Source organism: Panicum hallii, chromosome 7 (assembly GCF_002211085.1).
Source record: "Panicum hallii strain FIL2 chromosome 7, PHallii_v3.1, whole genome shotgun sequence".
In the NCBI taxonomy this organism is placed as follows: Eukaryota; Viridiplantae; Streptophyta; class Magnoliopsida; order Poales; family Poaceae; genus Panicum; species Panicum hallii.
Window position 1 is genome coordinate 43,184,686 of NC_038048.1, and position 18,727 is coordinate 43,203,412.

General features: G+C 49.2%; 2 protein-coding genes across 2 annotated transcripts; both read right to left on the reverse strand.

The window, feature by feature from the left end:
• Nucleotides 1-6,015: 6,015 nt before the first annotated feature.
• Nucleotides 6,016-8,321, reverse strand: LOC112899705 (phosphoribulokinase, chloroplastic-like). Its single transcript, XM_025968274.1, has 5 exons — nucleotides 7,340-8,321; nucleotides 7,172-7,256; nucleotides 7,005-7,089; nucleotides 6,655-6,899; nucleotides 6,016-6,525 (listed from the first exon to the last, which is right to left on the reverse strand). The coding sequence occupies exons 1-5, from the start codon at nucleotides 7,852-7,854 to the stop codon at nucleotides 6,274-6,276; spliced, it is 1,182 nt and encodes a 393-aa protein (XP_025824059.1). The 5' UTR covers nucleotides 7,855-8,321; the 3' UTR covers nucleotides 6,016-6,273.
• Nucleotides 8,322-8,902: 581 nt separating this feature from the next.
• LOC112899706 (secretory carrier-associated membrane protein 6) lies at nucleotides 8,903-12,613 on the reverse strand. Its single transcript, XM_025968275.1, has 12 exons — nucleotides 12,410-12,613; nucleotides 12,175-12,291; nucleotides 12,013-12,075; nucleotides 11,890-11,923; nucleotides 11,660-11,782; nucleotides 11,434-11,496; nucleotides 11,256-11,349; nucleotides 10,852-10,897; nucleotides 10,660-10,727; nucleotides 10,215-10,263; nucleotides 10,022-10,087; nucleotides 8,903-9,374 (listed from the first exon to the last, which is right to left on the reverse strand). The coding sequence occupies exons 1-12, from the start codon at nucleotides 12,464-12,466 to the stop codon at nucleotides 9,342-9,344; spliced, it is 813 nt and encodes a 270-aa protein (XP_025824060.1). The 5' UTR covers nucleotides 12,467-12,613; the 3' UTR covers nucleotides 8,903-9,341.
• Between the last annotated feature and the right edge of the window lie 6,114 nt (nucleotides 12,614-18,727).

Below are 18,727 nucleotides of genomic sequence, written 5' to 3' on the forward strand. Positions count from 1 at the left end.
GCTCTCGGTTATGAGCAAGCTCAAGTTTCGACGAATTCTTCGTAGTTGTATCGATCTTGGTCGTATGTGGTGTATGATGCTTATGTCACCTCTTATGGTTGGTCAATGTTTAACTAAAATTCTATGGTGGGTTGGGCAAGATAATAAAAATGCTAGGATGCTAGAATAGGTTTTGGTTAGAAAGTTCATGCTTATGCTAAAAACTTAACCCTAAAGCTTTCTTGTGAGCCCTCATTTGCATACTCCTTGTTTACTTATTCGCGTAAGTCTTGCGAGTACCTTTGTACTCATGTTGCTATATTTCTTTAACTTAGTTGCAGGTGAGCCGGAAGTGGTGTTTGGCCATTTCTACCCCGCCGAACCCGGCGCGGGCGAGGAATAGGCCAATATGGTCAATGGTGTCCTTGAGCAAGACGCTATTAATATTATCTATCGTATATTTTCCGCTGCGTATCGTTCTTGGGATATCATGATAAACACTAGACTCTATGGTTTTTATCTCTTTTATGTTATTGTGAGCCCAAGGCTTGTATTCGTTATTTGAACCTTAAATTTCAGATTCGTAACCTTTCCCTAAACTAATGTTGTAATGGTTAGTTGCTTAACTTGTGTTAAAATTTGCTCTTTGTGGATCATCGGTGATGTAAGAGCTTGTGACGGTATGTGCATGTGCATGGTCTTGGGCATGCGTTGGAGCACATACCGGGACTACCGGATTTAGCCTCATTTTGGGTGAATGTCGTGTTGGTCGTCGTGATTTAGATGTGGGTTAACACGTGGCACGCCGAAGCGCGAGCGCGTGTTAGCTCTCATCTTAATTTTAACGACCGGCGGTTCGTCTAAAATGGTGTTAAATTGGACGGTTCTCACATACGTCGCCTTCGCTCTCCCGGCGGCCGCCGTGGCTCGTGCTCCATTGCTCCTCAATCCGGAAGTGACGGGGCAACGCATTACAATGAAAACTGAGCTCCGTGCTTCCCAATAGTTTCCCTATATAGCGGATGGATTAGTCTACGCAATTGCTCCGGATGTTCTTGCCTTCTGCCTTCTGTCGGCAGTCGATCGGCATGTGGACACCAGTAATGTACTCTGAACACCCAGTGCAAAAAAGTTTACCACATCACAGAGAAAACTCTGAAGAATATTGATGCTCCCTACCTCAGGTTCTTGTATTGCTTGCAGTCGCCCTGTGTGACGATTGACGTTACAAACAGCATTCTCAGTCACAAGTAGCACGATCTGATATCTAGACACAGAAAACTTCAGAGACTGATGAAGCAACTTGGAAGCAAAAGTTACTCAGAACTTGCCCAGCACCACATCGATATTCACAAGCAAACTGAACAGGAGGTCTCCATGTTCCAAATCCATGAGTTTTGACGCATTCAGACTGCATCTGATGCATTCACATGTTTATTTGCCAAATTCCTCTGGATGCTCTTGCGTTGGGAATTGGGATGCATTCTGTCTTCTGTTGGCAGTCGCCACGTGCAAACCAAAGCTAATCTGAACACCCAGGCAAATTTTTTTGTTTTTGACTCGTCACAGTTCACAAAATCCATCACAACTGATGCAAAAGTAAACTGAAGATGACGGTGTCGGCGATGGCGAGGACCAGGCCGAGGCCGTCCGGCGCAAGCCTGCGCGCGAACATGTGCAGCAGCCGTGGTTGAAGCCGCGGAGCTCGGCGACGAGCAGGGGGCCACCTCCGCCACGGCGTACGTGTGTGCGGATGGCCCCGTCACTGTCGGTCCAGTCGACGCCGGTGAGCGTGCGCTGCGCACGCCGGCAGCGTCCACCATTCCCAGCGGCGTCGGGAAGTACTGCTCGTCCGGATAGCACGAGCCCTGCGCCATCTCCGGCAGGCAGGGCGCGCGTAACATGCACCAGAAGCTGCGCTTCCGAACCACGAGCACGGCGTGGCGGCGGCGGGCCCGTGACGGACATTCGCCGGCCTCCGCGGGAGCTCAACCGCGGCTGCTCGCTCATCTTCGGTCCTCGGCTGCAGACCAAGAGAACACCTCCGTTCTTTGCTGAGGGAGCTACAGGAGAACGGAGCGGAGCGCTTGTGCTAGGCCTTGAGAGGTCAAAAGGAGCACGGCGACGACGGCGGCGTCCGGGAAGATATACCGTATTTGCAAACCAGGGTACTTTTTGTAAAAATGTAGGGGTTGATTTGCAAATAATCGAATCGCGATATATAATTGCGATCCAAATAAGGGGGTTATTTATAAATATTCGGGGAATATTTGCAAATGTTCGGATCACGATTATTAGTCGCGATCCAAAACAGGGGGTATTTGCAATTATTAGGGACTCTTCTGTAAAACCTCCGGCGCCGGCGGCCATTCCGTCCCCTGGCCCTGTTAGGAATAATCACGCCATGGTTCGTTCCGGGCGTGCGTGAGTCCGTATGTGTGAAGAACGCGTCGTGTTCGTGCGCGTGGGCGCCAACAGGGAGGCTGCGGCGAGGTCGGGCGCGGGTGCGACGTGTTCTGGGTCCAGGCCGGTGCGCGTGAGGGTTTGGCTCCGCTGCCGGTGCGTCGTATGACCGTGTCGTAGTTGGATAGGAGGGAGTGGTGCGCGTAGCGCGGATCCTGCGGAGGAAGCCGTCGTGGCTGTTACGAGTAGTGGCTCGCGGCCATGGCTGAGCGCGCTCCGCGGAGATCGTGGCGCTGCGGCCGGTGTGAGTTGTGTTCCCCGGCCTATATGAGGCCCCTGTACTCCCCCCAACCCTTTTGCCAAGTCTAGTGCCAAGAAACAGGAGCAATCGGCTCTGTTTCTTGGCAACACCTCGGGTCGCCGGCGTGTGTGTGAGCTGTAGCGAGCGAGGCGAAGTGCGAGCTTGCGGAACGCGTGTTCCTGGGCAAGGCCAACAATTGGTATCAGAGCTTGGTTAGGAGATGAAGATCGGCGTCTCTCCAACGAAGGGTGAGAAGGAGGACAGTTCGAGCTCGGGCGTCGCCATGGAGAGCGTCGCGCGCGGCTCCGGCGTGGTGGAGCTGCCGCTGCTGACCAAGGGGAACTACCAGGAGTGGTCCTTGGTGATGCAGGTGTCACTGGAGGCGTTGGAGCTGTGGGACGTCGTTGAGGAGGCAAGCAAGGACCGCGCCAGGGATCGGCGGGCGCTGGCCGCGATCCTCCGTGGTGTTCCGCCGGAGATGAAGGCCGTGCTCGCCGTAAAGAAGTCAGCGAAGGAGGCCTGGGACTCCGTGAAGAAGATGCGCGGCGGCGACGACCGTGTGAAGGCAGCGAATGTACAGCGGCTGATGAAGGAGTTTGAGAACTTGAGCTTCCGCGACGGCGAGGCGGTGGGCGACTTCGCCGTGCGCGTCGACCGCCTAACTGCGCGCCTGCGAGACCTCGGCGAGGTGCTGATCGACTCCCGCGTGGTCAGGAAGGTGCTGCGCGCCGTCCCAAGGAGGCTGAAGCAGGTGGCGGTCTCCATCGAGATCCATGGTGACCTCAACACCATGACGCTGGACGAGCTCGTCGGCCAGCTTCAGGTCGCGGAGGAGGCGGACGCCGAGGACGAGCCGGTGGCCAAGGCCGGGAGTGGCGAGCAGCTACTGTTCACCAAGGCCCAGTGGGAGGCACGTTCGCGCCAGCATGGAGGCGGCGGGCGTCGTGGCGGCGGCCATGGAGGTGACCACGACGACGGTGGCAGCAGCACGAGCTCTGGGGGCGGTAGGAGCCGCTACCGAGGAAGATGCTTCGACTGCGGTGCTCACGGGCACATGGCGCGGGAGTGCCCGAAGAAGAAGAGGGAGAGGGCGTTGCTCGCTGACGTCGACGAGGAGGCGACGCTGCTGTGAAGATCGAGTCCGCCATGTCGTGTTTAGGGGGAGATTGTTAGGAATAATCACGCCATGGTTCGTTCCGGGCGTGCGTGAGTCCGTATGTGTGAAGAACGCGTCGTGTTCGTGCGCGTGGGCGCCAGCAGGGAGGCTGCGGCGAGGTCGGGCGCGGGTGCGACGTGTTCTGGGTCCAGGCCGGTGCGCGTGAGGGTTTGGCTCCGCCGCCGGTGCGTCGTATGACCGTGTCGTAGTTGGATAGGAGGGAGTGGTGCGCGTAGCGCGGATCCTGCGGAGGAAGCCGTCATGGCTGTTACGAGTAGTGGCTCGCGGCCATGGCTGAGCGCGCTCTGCGGAGATCGTGGCGCTGCGGCCGGTGTGAGTTGTGTTCCCCGGCCTATATGAGGCCCATGTACTCCCCCCAACCCTTTTGCCAAGTCTAGTGCCAAGAAACAGGAGCAATCGGCTCAATGGTGTTCATCGTCGAAAATCTACTGTTTATCTTCCACCTTGGGTCGCCGGCGTGTGTGTGAGCTGTAGCGAGCGAGGCGAAGTGCGAGCTTGCGGAACGCGTGTTCCTGGGCAAGGCCAACAGGCCCCTCCGTGTTGCGCGGCGGTGCCCTCAAAGATCAGCCGCCGCCTTTCCGTCGCATCCCCTCCTGCGTTGCACTTCCCATTCAGCTGCTCCTCCCTGACGAGGCTCTGGCTCGCTGTGTTGCCCTCGATCCACCCGGCATTCTCCTCCACAATCAGCTGCAGCTCGCCCTCTCTGTCCACCGGCATGGATCCGCAGCACCTCCGCCCTCCCCCAATCACGTTCGATTTCTCCGCGACGCGAGAGAGTAGAACAAACGCAAGCAGGCGACCACGTGACGAATCAAACGACTGAATGCTGCAAATCCGGTAGGCGGGATCGCGGGAGACCTCACTTGACGCCGCTGATGAAGCCGAACGCTGCCCGCGGCCGCGGTCTCCGCAACGAGGTCCGCCGCCTTCAGCATCGCTTCGCCGATCTCCATGGCGCCGTTGAGCTGCTCGGAATAGAGCTCATTCTGTATGTGAAGATGCTGATTGCAACATTTCTTCTTGAGAAAGGGAATCAAAAGGGATGTCAGGAACTGCTAGAAGAGGGTAAAACAACTTTGGATGGCATGGTTGATGTTGATCCTTCAGTACATGGTACCTATTACTGGGTGTGTTCTCAGTATTACAAGGCCCATCAAGACGACTCTGAATTCTACAAGAGCGCTCTTCTTTATGTTGCATACGCAGCAGTAGAGTCACTTTCAGAACCATTCAAACAGGTGCCTGCTTATTATATTTTGATACCACAAGATTGGGTTTATTTTTACAGTTTCTGATTTCTGATTGGGTTTATATGAGTTTCAGAACCTGGCATTCGACCTCTCACTTGCTGATTTATTGGATGAAAACATTTACAACTTTGGGTAGTTGCTTGCCCATCCATCATATGTACAAAGTACAAATTTTGCACTTGATTGTCCTCACTATCTGCTTTAGCACTGAATAGTCTACAAGTCCTTGTTTCTAAATAGTTATGTCTAGGAATCATGGTGCTTTTGTGCATAATATAAGGAAATTCTAGGTTGCCATCGATATAATCGATTTGCCAGCGCCAGGCTTCTGATAGGATCTTTTTGCATATAGTATCCCAGGAACGATTGCGATTCGGTTCAGATTTCAGAAGAGTAGGTCTTCTAGTTCTGCTCTTGGCCAATAACCCGGTTAACTATGCCAACAGCGATCGTGAGTCCAGACGACCTTAAGATTATAGGGGTATAAAGTACACCAATAAAATTCAGAATTCCTTCTACAATGAAGGGCGTCAACATCTCGTGGACATGCAATTCACTGCTCACTGCACTGTCCCTGGCTCCCTGCAACATCTCCTATACAAACAAACTACTGCAAGGTCTGCAGCAACCAGTGTGGTTGCTCTCCTTCCATCACCACCGGCTTCATCAGACATCTATATATCAGACCTTGACTGCGACGTCCGTCATGGCGGCCCTCTCGGCGACGAAAGCCACGCGGGTCTGGTCAGGGGACTGGCCGGCGGCGAAGCGCCCGTGCCATGGCGGACGGCAGCCGCCGCGACCTTCCCACCCGGGCATGTAGAGCGGCAGAGCACATCATCTGCGTGCGTCCGTGGAGTGGTTGAGGACGGCGCGGTAGTTTGTTTGTACAGGAGATGTTGCAGTTACTAGATGCAAATAACCCTTCAGGACGCCTTGAAATTGACTGGTCATGACTTCCAGTTCCAAGGAACTGATATGGTCATACCCCACGGCAAACCAACTCCTAATGCCTAATTGTTCAGTTGATGCAAAACTGCATTAGCCGTTTTGTGTGGTTCACAGTTCACTGCACTGTCCCTGCAACATCTTCTATACAAACACACTACTACAAAGTCTGCAACTACAGTGCACATAACAATCACCACCGGCTTCATCAGACATCAGACCTTGACGGCGTCGGCCGTCATGGCGTCCCTCTCGGCGACGATCTGCTCGCAGAGTTCCCTGATCTTGAGCCCAACGATGGTCTGGAAGAGACCCGTGCCGTTGTTGCTGCCCGGGAGGTCGGCGTGCGTGAGCATCTGCTGCGCCACCTCCCCGTAGAACTTGGTGGACAGGTTGCTGAGGTGGGTCTCCACGTAGATGAGCTCGTCCAGCTTGTCGAACCGCCCGTCCATCTCCAGCACCGACACCTGCCAAAACCAACCGCAAGATTCGTGTAATTGGCATGTACTGTAAACGCAAAGGGATTGGGCAGAGTTGTTAGCGTGCTGAGAAATGCTGAGATGATGACGATGAGCGAGTGACCAGCTGATCATCACCTCGTGGCCGAAGTAGGCGCCGAAGCCGTAGGCGAACTTGATGCCGGGGTAGGAGCAGGAGAGCTTCCGGCCGCAGGGGATCCAGCTGATGGTGGACCCTTCGTCGAAGAGGTACACCGGGGCGAAGTGCTTCACGCCTTCCTTCATGATCAGCCTCACGCGCGGCACCTTGCCGTCGTCGTCGCCCGGGATCAGCTGCGTCGGCAGGACCTCGATCACGGCGTCCGCGTACTGCTTCTGCGGGTCTGCCGGGAACACTAGATCGATTCAGTACTCGGTGTTGCAGTGTGATTCTGTAAAAAAGAAGTGCGATTGGTACGGAATTCAGCAGGCAAGGGGGCTGGGTTTACCAATGTAGGCATCGAAGTCGGGCTTCCTTGCCTCGATGATGGCCTTGATGCTCTCTAGGCTGTGCCCGCGCTCTGCCAAGTCTCTCTGCAGAACGGAAGCTTAAAATGTTAGTGGGATCGAGGCAGAGATCAGAACTACTAGTGAACAATCTTCTTACACAGCTGACCTGAATTTTCCATGCAAACTTCACTTCGTCGCTGATGTCCAGGTAGATGCTGAAGTCCAGCAGGCCCCTGACGCGCTCATCGTACCTGAAGCAAGCAGCATTAGATCATTGTCATTGAGCAACGCATTATATTGCCGTCAAAATTGACGAGGCAAGAGCAGCGGTCACATCGGGTGCAGGCCCTCGAGGAGGAGGATCCTGGGCGGCGCGACGCGCTCGGGCGGGTCGAGGAGGCCGGTGACGTGGTTGTAGACGGGCTTGTCGACGGCGCGGCCGTCCTTGATGGCCCTCACCTGCTCGTACATGAGGTCGAAGTCGTTGGCCCGCGGGTCCAGCGCCGTCAGGCCCCGCGCCTTGCGCGCCGCGCGGTCCAGCGAGTGGTAGTCGTCCAGGCAGACCACCGTGGCGGTGTCGCCGACGAGCGTGTTGGACTCCGGGTTCCCGCCCCTCGGCGGCTCCGCCCCGCCGCCGAGCACGCTCGTCAGCCGACGCATGAACGTGCTCTTCCCGCACCCGGAGTCGGCCGCCACCCCGATCACCACCGTCTTATTGCCGGCCGCCGCCGCCGCCGAGCACGACACGCGGGTGGCGAAGGCCCGCCTCCTGCTCCGGAGCAGGATGGCCGTGCCCGGCGGCGAGTAGTGCGAGCTGGTGGCGCTCGTGTGCGCCGCGAAGGCAGCCATGGATCAGACCAGACGACGCCAAGAGACCGCCTGGCCGACCTTCTCTTGCCACCACCACGCCCAGCGCCGCAGTACGATGAAAGCTGCAAGGAGAACTAGCTTCGGAGATGGCGATCTGGTGTCTGTCTGTTCTTGCTTCTCTCTTGTAGTCTTGTCTGTTGAGTGGTGACTGCCTGAGTGCCTGATGACTGGTGATACGGTGAGAGAAGGCGAGGCAGAGCTTATGGTGAGCTCAGCTCCGACCTCCGATCAGCAGCAAGCCAACAAGATCTCGGCTCCTTGGCTTGTCTGCTTGACTGCTTGTGGCTGCGTGATTTCTTTGTGCTCTCTTAATTCTTCATCAGGTCAGTGAATCCTCCCTCTGCTCTGGTTTTTGTCCCTGATGGTGCTGTTGCGGCTTGTGACGGCCATGAGAAAGCTTGGTGCCTTGGTGGTGGCTTTGAGGAAGAAGATATGGTGGGCCCCGCGTGGCTTACGTGGTGCGGGGAAGATCGCCTGCTGCGGATGAGAGAACCAGCACGGGAAATGGATGGGCCGGATATGTCATGCTGTGTTGTCTGTTGACCATGGACGTAATCCCCGTAATCTTTGTGAGTTTTTAACATTTTGCTTCAAGGTACATGCTTAGTTACGCCTGTTTTCAAAAAGGAAAGTACTTAGTTACCCCCCACAGCCACAGCATGACAAAAATGTCACAGGATATGCATATACTGTAGTCAAAGATGGCCAAGATAAATAATCAAGTCGACGAAATTGATTTTCAACAATAGCTGTCTGAAATGGACTGCAGAAATTGGTCCGTCTTGTACCGGCAGCACAACTGCCAGTGACGCGAGAGAGAGCCCAAGGTATCAGACCGGCGAGGTGAAGTTTGTCAGGATTGAAGATGTTTTCTTCAGTTGAACACGTGCAAAAGTCAACGGACAACCACGAAGCCTCGAGTCCATGGGAAGTTGGTAAACAGACAAGCGGTTTCGCTTGCCGAATGCCGACAACCATGTTAACAACATTCAGCAAACCACGGTAACAACACTTCAGCAAGGGAAACTTCAGGCTCAGGGTACTGTAGCGGTTCGGATAAACCGAATAACATCGCAACAGTACAGGCAGAAAATTTTGCTTGGACTAGGAAAAAATTCAATACAAGTTGTCAAGCACGATAGCATATGAGAATAATATAATACTGCGTGCCGTAACGGTCGCCAACATGGCAAACTTGATACTAAACTAACCAGATAAAACATGGGCATAGCTAATGAAGAAATGAAACACCCCGTTCCGCAAATCAACCTATAATGACAGCGCTACCATCCTACTCCATACCAGCTTTAAAAAAGCAGCACCACCACTGACATACGAAACGATAGACTCAAGGTGTACTTGACAGGTATGCACAAAACCGTCGCACAAACAGGTGCTGCTAGCATGCATAAGTAATTCTCCATCACATTTTTTTTGACAAATGTAGTTTTCAACCATGGCTGGCATCACTTGTTCCCTCTGAAATACATGTACACTCTCTGCATCCAAAACACAAACAATAGCAAATGTTTAGCATTAGCATTGTGTATAACATGCTTTCAGAAGAGGCATTCAAGACATGTAATAATAATTAAAACCAAAAGCAATTAAACATCATGACATTCATATTGGAGTTACTTCTGATGCAGCAAATTCTTAGGATCATTCATATATCTTCTATGCTAAGAACTTAAAGCTTAAAAATAGGTAAGAACATCCATAATATTTAACTACCAAAACAAGAACAGCATGGCACATCAAAAGATATTGTTTAGCATTCAGACACTAACAAATCGGTAATAATGTCATGTGTTTTTTGATGAAGTGATACTGTGAAACTATAGGGGGGAAATCAAATGTCCTTTCCTAATTTACAATAAAATTATTTTACTCAACTGTGCAGATACAGATATATAAAACATAATTCTTAGACTTGTTACAACACTCATGAAGTTATTGTCCAAAATACCTTATTTATTCAAAAAAAGTGAACCATGGCACGGAAATTTCAGACTTCAAACATAAAAGCTTGAACGGTTTAGCATGCTGTGAACAATGAACCATTTCCTAGTATGCACACACATCAAGGGGAAAAGCAGGAATGAATGAGAATGTTGATTGCTGAGAATAAGATTTTATTTTAGACCTGAAGAACTGCAATGCTCAGCAGCGTCTCCAAACAGAACAGCCCAAACCCCACAAAGTAGAAGATCTGCAAGAGGATAACATTCATTCTTAATGCCCCCAAACATCTGAAAGTTACTTCAGAAAATGGCAGGCAAACTTTGCCCAGCATTCACAGGGCTAGAGCTGTGAACGAGAGGTAATGTTCAGCTTACCCCAATTATGATATGCTCAGAGAAGGTGTCAATCGCAGCCAGTATACCGCTGAAATGAAAAGGAAAAGGTTTTGCATTAGATGAAACAGAACATTTCCAAAGCAGACAGGTAAATTAAGAGCAGAAGATAACCACTATTAGTAAACTAAGAGCAGATTTGCTGGTTAAATAAAACGGAAAATGGCATATAGGTTCACCAGGGATATTAACATTCAACCGGTACATTATCAAACATTTCTTTTTTGACGAGAATGAAAACAGCCAGCCCATTTCATATCTTGCAGATGAAGATAAAGACATCCAGTTTAAAATTTTAAGGGTTGTATATTTTACGCAGGAAATACAAGATTATGAAGCCACAAAAAATTCTATCATTGTATACCGATGAAATGAAAATTAAATATAACAATGAGTGGTCACTGTAGATACAGCAGTGGGAACTTACGTTAATGATTTCCCATGAAATACAATGGGTGGAGCAATGGCAGCAATTATGCAAAAACCAATGTGTATCTGCACCAAGTATCATTGGAAAAAAAATGATATGATACGTGTGACAACTGACAAGTGATAACTCTTGAAGCAATTCAATTCAAATGTCTACGATTGCAAAATAAAGTATCTAGCTAGATCTTACCAGGTAACAGAGGAAAAACCATCCGAAACTGAAAGCACTGTTAGTCCTGTTTAACAATTTAAAAAGACAAGAGTCAAACACAAAAGGGCCATGGTTCCAAAAATTATATATCATATCTACATCCAAGTGACGTTTTTAAGAACCTCAGGAATTTGGGCCACATCTACAAGCGGTGTCTAACTATTATTGGGACAAATATACTACCCATCCCTCACAACCTCATGGATATACAAAATGAAAGCAGTGATTATGCTATGCAGGTCTGAATAGAGTATACACGCAAAGCAGTTGCTTAGAAAAATGCAGGTGGAAGGTACTGAAACAGAAGTAGATGCATGTTAAAATGTCTTGCTTTGCAAAATCCATTCATCGTGAGGAGTGGCGAGAATGGTGGTATAGCATACCTCATTGCACGATAGAGGGGCCTGTACCATATCAAATATGACAGGGGAATTCCAAGCAAAGCATAGATAGTTGCAAGGAAAAACAGCTTTGAATCTGCAAGGACAAGAGATACCAACTATTCAGTGCAAGGCCTGTATAAAGAGAACACAAGCATTACCAGAGAACCATAAAACACACCTCCCTCCTTGATCCAGCAGACTATAACAGCAATGAAATTCCACGACAGGCAAAGCACAATTCCTGCAATTTGCATCAACCAAAAACTAAAGCTATCATGAGCAGTCGATGCTAGTGTCTTTGAAATGCAGCATAGCTACTACCATAATAGCATGATTCTGCTCTACCTAGATAAGATTACAGATTACTACTATTATATCACTGATGCAATAAAATGCAAACATACCGAGCCAGCTTGCAAATGCAAGATACTGCAACCTCTGCACATTGGCTGGTATCTCATTGGCAATATCATGGTGGATGATCGGGAAGAATGGCGGCCAGTTCTTCTCCTCCATCGGCACTCCAGCTGCATCAAGCAAAAGAAGCAAAACGCAGATAATCAGGCTCCAGCGATAACTAACTGATGAGTGATAACTCGAAATCACAGACAGCAGCAACCAAACTCGTACGCACCATTCTTCAGCGCCTCCTCCCTCCTCTTGATATCCTACAGCCACAAAAGACACGCCGTGAGACACCACCGAGTCAAACATCAACTAAAAGTTCAAACGCGGAAATGGAGGGCAAAAACCCCACCGCCTCTCGCCGCTTCAGATCTGATTCCCACGACGAGAGCTCCCTCGCCTTGCCCTTGGACTCCTGCATTGCGCAACCACGCCGCCCCCAAAAACACTCGGATTAGCACGCGAATAACCACCGACGGAAAAATGGGAGCAGCGTACGAACGGAGCGCCTTACCCCCATGTTGTAAAGCGGGACGTCGACGACGGCGTCGCCCCTGCCGGCCCCCCCGAAGCCGACGGGCTCGGTCGGCCGGAACCCGTACTGCTGCTTGCTGCCACCACCTCCTCCATTCTACCACGGAAACAGCGCTGGCTCGTCAGACACTTACCCGAAACCCCCAGATCTACCAAACCCCCGAGGTAGGCAGCAAAAATTTCCGAGGAAGAGGGAAAAGGGTTTTTGGGCTCACGGAGAAGGGGCTGTCGTCGGCGCTGCCCTCGTCGAAGGGGTTGGGGTCGTGATGCATGCTCGCCTCCGCGCGCTCGGCGTCGGCGTGCGGGCCGGAGATGAGGGGAGCGCGAGAGACGGCGGAGGGGGGAGCGGCGGGGGGGCTCGGTGCGGTGGTTTCGACTCGGGTCGCTTCAAGTTCAAGCAGTTTCTCCGCCTTTTTCTGCTCCGCGCTGCTCTTGTTGCGGCGCTGCTTTTCACGTGTCCTGCGGATGGCGACGCGACTGGGGAGCGGCCGAGCGGGTGGCGAGGGTTCGGTCCGTGTCCGTCCCAGCACAACACGCGTCGTCGTGGGTCGTGGCGGGGCGGCGCCCACCACCGCTCGCTCGGTCGCGGAACATACCACAGACCTGGGCCCAGGGCCCTATGTGGAAATCCCACGCAAGTAAAGCCCGGTAACGAAAAACAGCTCCAGCCTCGTCCTACTATTTTAGGGGGCCAACTTTCGGGCCCGTGAAATTTTGGTCTTCCATGACAACTTGGGCCTTATCATAGGCCCACGTGAGAATTTACAATTCGCCCCTTCCTTCGAGTCAAAAGATTTGGGAGGGGGACGCGGGACTGAGCTCACTCCGAGGAGCAGAAATTAGGGCGAGGGGCCGGGCCGGTCTATGGAACCGAATGCCTCTCAGCCGAAGCAAAGGCTCGTCGTCCCTATCTTCTTCCTCCGGCTAAACCCACGGTCCCATTAAATTTTCGCCATGTGCGAGCTCCACATGCCTCTCGCGCCTCCCCAAGCTTATCTACGCGCTCGCGGCCGGGAGCTGAGCTCAAATCTGCTTAGCAACAAGGCACTTGTATGCGTTTAGTGTTGTTTACGCTAGCTAATCGCAGGCGCTCATCGTGCAACTTGTCAAAGAGGATTGGAGGACAGAGAAAAGGTCGCGGCTGACTTAGGGTTCCACGCGCGACAAGTAGCGGTTTTCTTTTTTGCTCGGATTAATCGCTGCGTTTAAAGTATGGTCCATGTGTGCAGTTTTTCTTCTTCTTCTTCTTCTTCTTTTGTGGAGTTGAGGTGCGATCGATAGTGAGCGAGATTTGTGTTTTGTAGGAGTTTCGACAGCGGTGGCCTGGTGATGATGTATCCAGTCAATGAGGCGATGCGTACTGAGAGACACATGCTTTCCTGCCTCTTGGTAGGGAGCCCCGCTCGTGGAGATCCAGTCCAAATAACGCTAGTTTCGAAGCAACACGACTGGAGATGGAATTGGCAAAGTGGTTGCTAATAACGTATCTTGGCAGTGACGTGGGGGCCCAAAATAACAGGGCCTTGATGAATTGATACAGTAGCGTCAGTAACAGCATTGGATCGCCCGCTGCACAGCTGCGTGTACTTAATCACTAATCAGATACAGTACTCCCTAGCTAGTGACACGCATATAGGTATGTATAGCTAGCCGTAGGTCGATCGGTATGCATGCTTCAAAGTTTAGACAAGTTAAAGTTGATCAGATGTAGAGGCTGATGATCAGATCGATCAATCAGCAATGTCAATGCCTGATTGGCTTTTGTACCTTGAGTTTGACTTCAATAGTTCAATTAACAAAGTGTCTCCCAAATGAACCATATGTAAATTCAAAAAATAGGAATATATATGATACTTCGAAAGCAAAAGAGCGTTTTGCCGCCGGGCATCATGTACTATATGGATCGGATGTGGACAGAAGGCCACCAACTTTCTCAAACTCAGCGATCAGCGAGTTAATCGCGACGCAAGCACACACTCGTCGGCGCCCGTAACTCTCGATGCGTTCATCTAGGCGCGCGCGCGGGCACGGAAAGCTCTGCAATTAACGGAGCTCTGCGCACGCATCCGATGCCCCGCATCAGTTCGGGATGCATGCTTTAGCAGCTACTACTAGTCGACACGCACCACACGGGTCCCCATATGTCAGATCAATTAGCTAGCTAGTTAAACGTACATGTGCTAATAAATGTGCAAGTGCAAGCTAAGTGCCACTCTCTTCTCGATCGGATCATCTTCGATCCAAGTACAGATCGAGATGCCTGCTCCTTTTCTCAGCTAGCCTGTAACCCTGCGAAGGGCTAGCAGGCTAGCAGCAGAGAGCACGAGCGAGCTAGCACCTAGACACATACTCTACTATATAGTATTACCCTATCCTGGTCAGTGTCATATGTTAAGCACTTGACTACTTGAGCTAAAAAAAATACTCTTTCATCCAAGTCATCCTTCTTGTGTGTAAGACTACTACATCCGTTCTCAAATACATGTAGAACAAGCTATTTAGTTCAAAAATGAACAAACTTTGCTTGACATAGTTTATGTCATATATTTGAGAAGGGATGAAGTACTTGGTTAGCCCTAGCCTGGTTGCCATCACAGATTTTTGTACACACGACTTGTACTTCTCTTTCATGTCTATAGTTCATGGCTTGATGGCATCGTCTGGTGGTCAGCTAGCTAGTGTGTGAGAGTGTGGTACTGGGAGCAAGCTTCTCATTTGATCCATGTTGGCATGTTGCACTAGAATATGCCCGGGCGTCACATGGCCGGATGCTTCTCATTCCCTCTCGCACTGGCCCATATCCTATATGCATGCATGCGCGAGCATGGCTGCTAGCGTGCAGCAGAGAATCCCGGCATGCAGCACATACATGCATGCCGTGCGCATCAGAGATTGAGAGGGATGTGATGTGCAGAGAGCGAGCAGTATAGCAGCAGGCTGGTAGGGGCGCCCTCGTTTTGTGCCCCAAGAACAAGAGAGAGATGCTGGGAGGGACGATGGAGATCGATCGATTTGATTGTGGTGTGGCCAGTTTTTTAATCCCGGCTCACGCGCGAACGTGGGACAGCGAATTGATGGCCTGAGCTGGACAAAATCCAAAATCATATGATGATGTGAAGGTTGGTGGGGATCACTCCACTTTTCTTCTGTAGTAACGAATTGAACGAACAACATTGAAATTATGGCGCCATCGGTTACCGGCGGGAATACTAGAATATGGGATTGGCGAGTGAATGCTAGCTTCTGAATCCCGGCCGGCTGCTTGTTTTTTTAAAAGAAAAGGCTTCTGAACGTATACACCAAGTCACTTTACCTTACTCCTTTACCAAACCTACATACTTACGGTGACACCACAGTGATCACCAACTCTCTTCTGCGACCAAATCACAAGTTAATAGCAGTATTTGGTAATAAACTTTTGCGAACCAATTAAAATAACCGCGCGAAACCCCACTGTCCCACATTATAAACAAAATCCCAGAGATGGAAATATAGTCTCATAAACAAGCAGCAATAATAATGCAAGTGCCAAGGACAATGCGTCTAAGCTCACATCATGACAAGCTACACCTTTGCGACGGTTTCAAGGGACCATTGGATGATGATTAATTTATCTAAAATGACAGGAAGATCTAACTGAAGGAATCTTCCAAAGTTTTCCTGATAAAGTTAACGGGGATGCTTAATATTGGGAATCTAAATAAAGAAAACAGTGGCATCCACTTGCAGCATCCCCTCTGGAAGAAACAAAGAGAAGATCAGCATGCATTTCTGTTCTTAATCCACCATTTAACGGTATTTGATCCGTGTATATAGCTTTTTTCACGTGTTTGGTCATCCTTTGGGTAATATTACCACCAAATTCTTGTCATCAAACACACAAAGGTTCTTTTATTCTACTTATATATTTTTCAATAAATAATTAATGTACATAGTCAATTAAATATGTTGTATGTTGCCTATGTAAACAGTAAATTTGGTCAACTGTGTCTCTTGTTGCGGGATAACATTGCTACTCAAAATAGAAGCATATATGTTCGTCTGCGAAAATTCCCAATTGTTTTCAAATAAAAGGTCCAGCCACTGATGATCACAAGAGCTTGCATGCTGGCATTCCTAACTTATTCCGAGTTGCTTAAACTATCTAGCCTGTGGGGTGTTTTCAAATCTCCAACTGATCACGTCTTGGCTAAAATAATGCCCACTCCTTGAAACGAAGATTCTCTAGCTTTTGTTAAAGGATATCGCCATAATCGCAGCATGACACACAAAGGACAAATGCAGGCATCTAGAACACCTAATCCCATTTCTTTAAAATAATCGTACCTTTAAAATATTGTGAGCTGGTTAGTATTTATAATACCATGCATGACAGGCTGCCCTCAAATTCCAATTCAGAGACAGTTCTCCGTAACTAACTCCAAACAATTCCTTTTAGTGCTCCGTGAAGTAGAGATCATGCATTGATCACCTTTTGGACAGTACCTCAAGTCAAGAAGTCAATCCACCAGTTCTAAAGCGTGGTAACAAGAAGGGAGAGAGACTACCAGTGAGGACTGCTGACTGCAGTTGGGAATGGAGAGAGAGAAGAGAACCCTAGCTAACTGGCACACTGTGCAGTTGTCAGTAGAAAAGAAACATAGCGCGCGCGCATCAAAAAATACTCGGGCCCCGTTTAGATCACTTCAAAGTTCCAAATTTTTACACTCTCTCTCCATCACATCAATTTTAGAACACATGCATGGAGCAGTAAATGTATGTAAAAAAAATAACTAATTGCACAGTTTAATTGTACATCACGAGACGAATCTTTTAAGCCTAGTTAGACCATGATTAGATAAAATTTGTCAAATACAAACGAAAACGCTACAGTAGCAAAAAGTTCCAAATGTTATAAAAAGTTGCGATCTAAACGGGGCCTCGATGCTTGGAGTGTGGTTAAGTGACAAGACTCTTTGTCTTGACTCAACTCCAAGGTGCTTAGTCAAACTGATCAGGTAATAAGTTCACTTAGTTTCTTAGTTAGTCTACGAAGCTATACATGTAATGCCTAAGTATGAAATAGATTCCGCAGGAAGGTAAAGGATTAGAAGAGAGACGCAGGTTGAATATGGTTTGACCAGTAGTATACCACACGGAGGTACTGTAGCTGCTAAGCATCCACATATGCAAGTTTTTTCATTCTTCTTTTTAAATAACTCATATATGTTTATTGTTTCCATAACAAGAAGCCAAGATACGCATCAAAATATCTGACATAAATGCACATTTTTTATGTTCAGAATTAGTTCAAAAATACATGCGTAAGAGATAAATTTGGCATAAACATGCCACCAAGAAAATTGAAGGGCAAATAACTAACAGGATTAATTAGTTCAGCACAGGACTATGTTCGAAAGACTACACTGTTCCCTTATCTCTAAACCTGGACCATGTTATGTGCAGGTTTGTCTGGAATTAGATCAGCTGAACAAACTACTATTTTCAACTTATAGCTGGACAACAATACGGAATCACAAATTAAAGGTTTACATATATAGATCTATTCTAATTAAGTAGATGCCCATATATTATTCAAACGCACACGACTGTGATGACGAACGGTCGCATGCTGGTTTTTCAAAGCTGAATCGGCATCAGCAAACGGCTGCTGAAATTAATATTATCAGCTGCACAGGAGAAAGAGATAATATCGAACCCGGCCGATCACCCGAAGCATGTCCTGCGCGCCGAAAACGCCTTCCAATACGGGGGTGCCAGGATCTTCTGCGCGCGGAACCCTCGCGCGGACGAGAGGGTCACAGGGTTTCTGGCCGCGTGAGATCCGCCCTCATGGATGTCGTTGGATTCAAAGAAACTTCCACCAGAAAGCAACGCCCCTTTGTTTAATCCCATCGCGGCGTCACCTTCGAGAGCCACTTGCCCTAGGCGCATAAACAATTGCAGAGAGCAGGAGAGCTATCCTGCGAAATCCTGGACCGGTCGATTTCAGATGACCATTTTATGTCACGAAATCTACGTGCCTGATCACAGTGAGATGTGTGTCTCGAGTTGCTTAGGCAAAGGAATTTGTGTACGCTTGATTATTGTTCGGATTATTGCCGTCGTGTTTGTTTACGTGCGTCATGGAACGTATAATACTTCCTTCAATTCGTGTAGTTTAATATATATGCTCATGTGCCGCATACACCGTCTTGTTTAGTCGTCTCTGATGAGCTATTACAGTCATTTCCCACGTCATTGGTTAAATTTATTAATTTGTTAATTCCAAATAATTTTTTAACACATGGCACCAAGATATAGTCATGAGTACATCTTTACACACATGAGTTGCGATTAATATGGATGCTAGAGATGCAGTAGTCCAGCTGCTGATGCCTGCAGGCCGGCCAGGTTTAATTTTTTTTTTTGCCATGCTGTGTTTCACAACGAGCACGTTCGTACACGTACCTGATCTCAAACGATAAGAAGATAGAGATGATAAAGTTAAATATGAGAGCTATTCAGTATATATATTTTTAAGAGAAAAAATA

What these genes read in the sequence shown, in the direction of transcription:
- LOC112899705 (XM_025968274.1), bottom strand. Translation starts at nt 7,854, where the DNA reads ATGGCTGCCTTCGCGGCGCACACGAGCGCCACCAGCTCGCACTACTCG. An exon ending in CTCGAGGGCCTGCACCCGAT is followed by an intron (nt 7,257 to 7,339) that starts GTGACCGCTGCT and finishes TGCTTGCTTCAG; the next exon opens with GTACGATGAGCGCGTCAGGG. An exon ending in AGTTTGCATGGAAAATTCAG is followed by an intron (nt 7,090 to 7,171) that starts GTCAGCTGTGTA and finishes TCCGTTCTGCAG; the next exon opens with AGAGACTTGGCAGAGCGCGG.
- LOC112899706 (XM_025968275.1), bottom strand. Translation starts at nt 12,466, where the DNA reads ATGCATCACGACCCCAACCCCTTCGACGAGGGCAGCGCCGACGACAGC. An exon ending in CTGCTGGATCAAGGAGGGAG is followed by an intron (nt 11,350 to 11,433) that starts GTGTGTTTTATG and finishes TTGTCCTTGCAG; the next exon opens with ATTCAAAGCTGTTTTTCCTT. An exon ending in CCCCTCTATCGTGCAATGAG is followed by an intron (nt 10,898 to 11,255) that starts GTATGCTATACC and finishes ATTGTTAAACAG; the next exon opens with GACTAACAGTGCTTTCAGTT.